The 7872-nt window shown below is 36.9% G+C and overlaps 1 protein-coding gene across 1 annotated transcript in view; it reads left to right on the forward strand.

The window, feature by feature from the left end:
* The window catches only part of ANKRD46 (ankyrin repeat domain 46), a 43753-nt gene extending 36103 nt beyond the window's left edge, over nt 1-7650 (forward strand). The window contains exon 4 of the mRNA XM_017859471.1: nt 5661-7650. Coding sequence (XP_017714960.1) covers nt 5661-5877 — 217 coding nt within the window. The 3' untranslated portion in view covers nt 5878-7650. The remainder of the gene's footprint in view (nt 1-5660) is intronic.
* Nucleotides 7651-7872: the final 222 nt, after the last annotated feature.

Genomic DNA, 7872 nt, shown 5'->3' on the forward strand with positions numbered 1-7872 from the left:
AAAAAAACAAGGGTTAATTCAAAATTCAGCTCCACTGGATGTTTGGCTCAGCTCTGGGTTTTACTTTTGAGTTAATTGGACCCATCCTTTTTTTTTCCCCCCTGGTGATTTGTTTATTCTTCATAAACACTTTCTATAGTACAATTCAGAAAAAAAATGGAGGCACACGGCTATAACATCCACCACAATCTGCTGTTGAGGAGACATTCAGTGTGAGGATGGGGCTGGAGGTGGGGATGTGTTTGGGTAACAGGATAATGGCCTCTGTGATGAACTGTGCAGAAATCCCATCAGGCAAGGTCTGATTGCAGCCTGCTGGTCAAGGCTTATGGTGGAAGAGTTGCAGTGAGCCAAATACTCCTTTAGTTCCCCACAGCCCTAGGGTAGATCCTAATTGGGCCCATTCTTTATTCACTGAGATCTATACAAATGGGTACTAAAATGGAGCTGACAATATAGTATGTTATGATGGCTTCTTTATTTTATGAACTTTTTTTTAGCAATCATCAAGGTGCTACCCCTTTAGTTCTGGCAAAGCGCAGAGGAGTAAATAAAGATGTCATCCGATTGCTGGAATCTTTGGAAGAACAGGAGGTAAAAGGATTTAACAGAGGAACCCACTCGAAACTGGAGACCATGCAGACAGCTGAGAGTGAAAGGTACTGGAAATTTTTTTTTTCTCTCACTGTATTATTCATGCTGGACTTGAACTCCTGGGCATTCCTCCTGCCTCAGCCTCCTGACTAGCTGGGACTATAGGCACATGCAGCCACGCCCAGCAAGATAATATGATTTTTTAAGGGGAAAGTCACTTGAAGTACCTGGATTTGTGGTAACTTTGTGAACTTTAATATTCATTTGCTTTTAAGTGCAACTTGAACTTTATATAGGACCTTATGGCTGCAGATTACAATTGAGAAGCTATTAACAGAAAGTACTACATGTCATGGGCACATAATGTTCTGTTAGCCACTTGCTGTATTGACAGTACAAAGAAGAAATAGTGACAACTGAATCTAAGGGAAGGAAACCGGAGCTTGAGGAGTTTAAGTACAGGTCACAAAAAGAATGGAATTTCAAAAAAAAAAGAAGTATAAGTAAAGCCAAGAACTTGGGCAATTTTAGAAAAGACCAAAAGGTAGTTTCAAGGATAGGGAAGTGGGCTGCTGAGAAACAAGAAAACAAGAGAGGGAAAGCACAATAGTATTTAACGCATGCACAGTTCAGTAATGTGAAAGCGAAAGTGATGATCATATGAGTTGGAGCTAATGAAATTTGGACTCCTGTAAGTAATTGAAGCTAAGATGTGGTGACTGACCGGGTCTTGAATAGCTCATCATTTCTTACCTAGAAGCAATGGAGAACACAGTTCAGGAAGCTCCAAAAAGGTAGCAAACCATCTTTTCTCCTGACATCACTGGGCTCAACACGTAAAGTTAAATAGGCCAGACTTAGTTCTAGTAGCATATAGTCTGGTTGACCACCATGCAGTTTATACAAGTGAAGGAAAAAGGATGCCGAGCTTCCATAGTCTCTTCCCAACATTCTCGGTAGGTTGTAAGTAGAATAAGCAAGGGCCCACATCAGCTGTTTACCTCGTAGCTGATGGACTAGGACTTGGATTTAGAATCACATAGTCCACTTAGACCATTGGGATCCTTGTTTCTGTGAGTTCTAAATGAAATCCTCTCTGTTTTTCATAGCTCACCGTTCATTTGATTCCTTTGTACCCATTTTTGCTTTCCTCCTCTCGTGTGCCAGTTGATGTGCTCTTTGGGGACCATTAATTCCGCTCTGAAGCTTAGGTCTGTTTTGTTTAGATACTTTCAAGCACTTAGTACAGTCCTGAAGAAATCCAGGAGCTTTACTTCTGGAACAGTGCATACTCCTCATGAGTGATCACTGAAAGCTGACAGATAAACAAGAAGTCAGAGATGTATTTACAAGCCCTTTTTTTTCTCTCCTGTGTACTTTGGATTGACAGAATGGCATAAGCACTTTAACAACATTGAGTTAACTATTATTTGTTAAAGATTTGTTCCTCCAAAATAACTTGAAATTTATTTTTATCTTTTTATAAAATAACATTAAGTACTTTAAGCTTCTTTACCATGAAAACAGCCAAGAATGTGTTTTGTTTGGTATATTTTAGGGCCTTTATTTTGTTAATAGCCAGTTTCTTGGCACCTCTTTAGCAGAAATATACTTTTAGCATTAGTTTGCCTCAGTTGTGATTACTTACTAAGAAGTGATTAGTACAAAATAATATTCCATTGGATGAGCAGTTGAAGTACTCCTGCTTCCTTCACATACCTGCCATTTCACTGCAGCATGAGAGTTTGTATTAATTGTAACACTGTGTAAAGCTCGTTTTTCAAAAATTGAGTTATTAACACTTTTATTGCCTAGTTTTCCTATCTTACTCCTACCCCTCAGTGTCATGGTAGAAATTCAGTGGTTGAAGCTTAAATCAGAAAGTTGAAAGGTAATGTCATTAGGAAAATGCAGATGAGGACCACAGTGAAATGCCACTTCACACCCACTAGGATAGCTGCAATTAAAAAGGTAATAACAAGTGCTCTGGAGGATGTGGAGAAATTGGAACCCTCATACACTGCTGATGGGAATGGAAAGTAGAGCAGCTTCTTTGGAAAAGTCTGGCAGTCCTTCAAAAAGCTACACATAGAGTTACCGTCTGACCAGCAGTGCCACTTCTAGGAATATACCAAAGAAAACTGAAACATATGTCCACACAAAAACTTACATATGAATGTTCATAGCATCATTATTCATAATAGCCAAAACGTGGATACCACCCAAACATCCATCAGCTGATGAAGGAATAAACATCATCTGTTCATCCAGTGGAATATTATTAATATGATTATTTTGTACTGATACATGCTACAGCATGGATAAATTTTGAAAACATGCTACATGGGAGAAGCCAGGCACAAAAGGCCACGTATTATATGATTCTCTTTATGTGAAATATCCAGAATAAGCAAATCCACAGAGACAGAAAGTAGATGAGAAAGTAGACTAGGAGCTGGGAGAAGCGGCAGTGGAGGAGTGACTGCTAACAGTACAGAGTTTCTGATAGAGGTGCTGAAAGTGTGCTGGAATTAGAAGAGATGGTTGTACAATTTTGGGAATATATGAAAAGCCACTGAATTGTACAGTTTCAAAAGGTAAATATTATGGGATGTGAATTATATCTCAATAAAAAGTAGAGGAAAAGGTTTAAAGAGATTGGCTAGCACATGGCATTATGGCATAATTGTGTAACAGCTTTTTCTAGAGCAGAAGATAAAGCAAGGTTTTAAACGTGTTTACTATAATATTTTTCTTTTCTCTTAGGAGTCCCCCGAGACAGCACAACTTCTACAGGTCTTATAAGGAACTATAAATCAAGTTAATGAAAAATATTTCCCCACTCCTCCATATAAACTCTTAATTCCTTTTTACTTTGTAGGTATGGGATAACAAAAACAGTATAGCTGTCACATTTTTTTAAAAAGATACACACAAACACAACCCCCAAAGACAGTGTAGATACTATGTTTTTAAAAAAGGATTATACACACACCCCATTATGTTAGAATCAGATATTCCCTGGACAGTAGAAAGCATTTCATTGGATAAAGTCTTTATAGAAAATCCTGGTTGGCAGCGCTTCATGAGCTCTGAAGAGCAATGAGAGAATGCTCATTGAATTTTCATTTTATACCTAACATGTTTGAGTATAAGGGCATGTCAACTCGTAATCAATAAATTTTACATAGGCCAAACTAAGCCTCTCCAGAAATTTGTTACCCATTTGTGGTTTTACTCTTTTAGGCCTTGTCAAAATTCTAATCTTATTTTTAAACTTGCTCTCAAGTTGTCCGAAATCACTGTATTGTTGTAGATTCCCACTGAAAACATCATCTCTTATTCAGAGAATAAACATGTTTTAATTATTTAAAAAAAAAATTTGGGTGTTAAGTAGACTGGCCCATTAGGAAGTCAGTTTCCTATGATCAGAGAAGACCTCTAATGCTGGTAAAGGCTGAAGGACTTTTGTTTGATGGTATCAAGAAGTAAAATAAAGTTGTAGGTTAAAAAAATGCCAGTTTTGCATGTTTACTCATAGTTCATAGTGAATGAGACTCTAAGAGATTGTTTTATGGGAGTTAGGAAGGATAGTAATGAACTTTGATAACCAGTAGATAGTTGGTTCCTATAATCATGGTCATTGTGGATTTAATCTAAATGATACCCTCTTATTGGGCCTGTATGTTGTGACATAACCATGGGTGCTCTTCCCTTAGTGCTTCGTGTACCAAAGTCAGATGCAGTTTCTCTTTGTGGTAGTCATATTTCTCATTGATAAAGTTCTGAAAACCAGAATCAGTGTTTTTATGATATTTTCACTACCTTAATTTCAATTAGACTAGCCTTTATGCAGAAGAGAAATGAACATATTCTGTCTTATTGTATAAGATAGAACTAAAACCAGTAGGAAGAAACTATTAAGAATTCCTAATGACTAGGCCAGCTGTGGTGGCTCATGCCTAGCACTTTGGGAGGTCAAGGCAGGTGGATCACCTAAGCTCAGGAGTTCAAGACCAACCTGGGCAACATGACGAAACCCTGTCTCTACCGAAAATACAAAAATTAGCCAGCCATGGTGGTGTGCACCTGTAGTCAGGGACTGAGGCAGGAGGATTGCTTGAGCCGGGGAGGTGGAGGTTGCAGTGAGCTGAGATCACATCACTGCATTCCAGCCTGGGCGGCAGAGTGAGATTCTGTCTCCAAAAAAAAAAAAAATTCTGATAACTAGACAAGTCCACATGGACAACAGGCTGAGGAGTAAGCTTCCCTTATTAGAGAATTACACTGAAAGAAGGAATTCCTCCATTGGTCAGATTATTGAACTAAATTAATAAAAATTCCCTTTTAACTTTAAGATTCACACACACTATATAAGTGACTTTTTAGATTTACTCATCTTTCCCTCCGCTGCCCCCTCAAACAGACGTTTGTTTTCTCAGTTCTAGGGCCTAGAAGTCTGAGATCAAGGTGTCACAAAGTTGGTTTCTTCTAAGGCCTCCCTGCTTGACTTGTAGATGACTGTCCTCTTCAGGTGTCATCACCTGCGTGTCTGCTTATTCATATTAACACATTCTTAAATTATGAGTCTACACTTTGAATCTTCTAAATTTAACATAACAATAATGTGTTGTGGTTTAATATCTTGATGGAAACAACTCATTTAACCTATTTCAAGACTTCTGCTCAGGACACCTTAAAAAAAATAGAGATGGGGTCTCGCTATGTTACCCAGGCTGGTCCCCAACTCCTGGGCTCAAGTGATCCTCCCTCCTTGGCCTCCAAAAGTGCCAGGATTACAGGCATGAGCCGCCACGCCCAACCAGGACCTTTTTAATAGAATTTTTAACTTGACTTTACTAAATTCTAAACCAAGAGAAACATACTCATTACCATTTAGCAATTTACAGTTTAGGATGTATTGTTCAGATACATAAGCATGTAAGAGTGTATATATATATGTGTGTGTGTGTGTATTTGGTCTTTTCTAAATAATAGTCCTATAGTTTTACGTTTTTGGAATTGCTGTGTTTTTAATGCCCTTTTTGCTCTTTCTTCTTCCACAGTGCTATGGAAAGCCATTCACTCCTCAATCCCAACCTGCAGCAAGGTGAAGGAGTCCTTTCCAGCTTCCGAACCACGTGGCAGGAGTTTGTGGAGGATCTGGGCTTCTGGAGAGTGTTGCTTTTGATCTTCGTCATTGCTTTGCTGTCTCTTGGCATTGCCTATTATGTGAGTGGGGTGCTACCCTTTGTGGAAAACCAGCCTGAACTGGTGCATTAAAGGAGCTCATGGAAGATGAGGCAATTAATTGCCTATTTCCTGGCTTCCAATGTTTGTTCTCAGTTTCTCAGAATTTTACTTAGTGCAAAGCAGTGAGGGCGGTACATGTTTCTTTTTGCATTTTTAATTATCGTAATCCTTTTAGATAACGATGTGTTCATTTGAACTAACTGCATACTATGATCAAGTATATTGCATCCTAACGCTACCTCTGACTCAACCTGACTTTGTAGGAAAACCTACACATAGCCTTGTTTGATAAAAACACAGACATGACTAGAAAATGGAAAATAAAGGAAGAGGCTAGGAAGTCCTTGCTATCAAAACCTTATCCTAATATAGGACCAATTGAAGTATTCAAAAGAAAACAGTATCTTATATGATTAGTTTTGTTGGTGGTTTTGTTTTCATTTATTTTTGCAAGAGCCACTTTTTATTTACTGTCTCTAGGGATGAGAGATAATTTAAAACTTTAAGTACTTTTTTCAAATCTTGTGTAGCAAATCAGTATTGTTAGAATCTATTCGGCTTATTTTAGTATTTTTAAGTCTAGTCACAAACCAAACAAAACTTTTGAAAATGAGCTATATTTTGTTCAAAGGTGATTGATTTGATCTTATATTTATTTGTTTTAGGTTAATTTTGATTTTTTGTAAACTGCTTTGCTCGTTAATATCTGTGAAAAATAAACGAGTTCATTTTGTTCACTTTCCAATTTTCCCTAGTACCCTGTTCATCAGAGATAACCGTTCATCAGAATTACAGTCAGAAAATCCTTTTCTACTAAATAGTTAGCAGGGAAAATAATTCTGATATTTAACTGTCATAAATCTGTAGTGCTATTATAGTGAAAAACTCAGTTCTATAAGCTAGCTGTGTTGTCACAGTTTTATCATAGTCCGTAATTATTTCATGTGCAGTCCTATTTAGAGGCCCTGTTAGACTTTTAACAATCCCGTCCATATCTGTAATTCTCTGATGGCAAGAATGGATGGAGCATTTCTGAGTTAACAGTGCTGAAAAGTATTGTACTGGGTGTCATAAACTCTTTATGAATGGTAATATTATGTAAATTGAAATCTGGCCCTCAAACTATATTGCAGCTTTCAGCAGTATATTTGAAGGCCTCTTTTTTTAATGATCCTGTAATGTATGAATTATGTTCTTGAGTTATTAAAAAAGAATATGAAGGCTTGATAATTATTCATTGGGTAAAGTCAGGAAATTGTAGTGAAAGAACTAATGGTTTTGTTTTTTGGAATACAGGCACCTAAGCTATTGCTAATTGAATTGCTGCTAGAATTAGAAATTATGCTTTAGAATAGAATTGGTATTTCTGTGATTCTTTTTGCTTCTTGGTGTTTTCTCTTGTATCTATATATCTAGGAATAAGGTCGCTCTTTCATGTGGCTTTATCCTCTCTCTAATAGCTGTTGTAAAATTCCTGAGTAACTGGCTGCTTCGGGATCAGCTTGCAGAGTCTTGCTTTTAGGTTAGATACAAACAAAGTAAATCATAGTTGGTGTAAATACAGCAAAAAACAGCTGGCTTTAGAATGGAGAACACTACAGTTCAAATTTGAAGTATATTCGGAAGAAAACTTTGCTTTACATTTGTTTGTAAATTTAAACAAATATGCAAAATTGGTCAAAATGTAAGTATATAGCATTTTTGAAGATTAATGGTTCCTTTTATGTGCTGATTTCTTTGTATTCTGTTCTCTGCATTTATCATTCAGAAATACTACCAATAAATGTATTTATATATCCCTTAGTCATGATTTGTCTTTTTGTTTTTTTTTTTAAGTGTATTATAGTTTTCTTGTAATTTGGGGATTTTGTAACGGATTGCAATAGCTGCTTTTTAAAACACAGCTGTTTTTCAAACCTAATGTAATAGGTATATTGAGTTTCATTTATGTACTCAAACTAATTTGAGTGAATTGCTTGTAGATTTAAGGGTGATGATAATAACTACCACAATTAAGCCCCTCCC

Source organism: Rhinopithecus bieti, unplaced genomic scaffold (assembly GCF_001698545.2).
Source record: "Rhinopithecus bieti isolate Rb0 unplaced genomic scaffold, ASM169854v2 scaffold_47952, whole genome shotgun sequence".
NCBI classification, from domain to species: domain Eukaryota; kingdom Metazoa; phylum Chordata; class Mammalia; order Primates; family Cercopithecidae; genus Rhinopithecus; species Rhinopithecus bieti.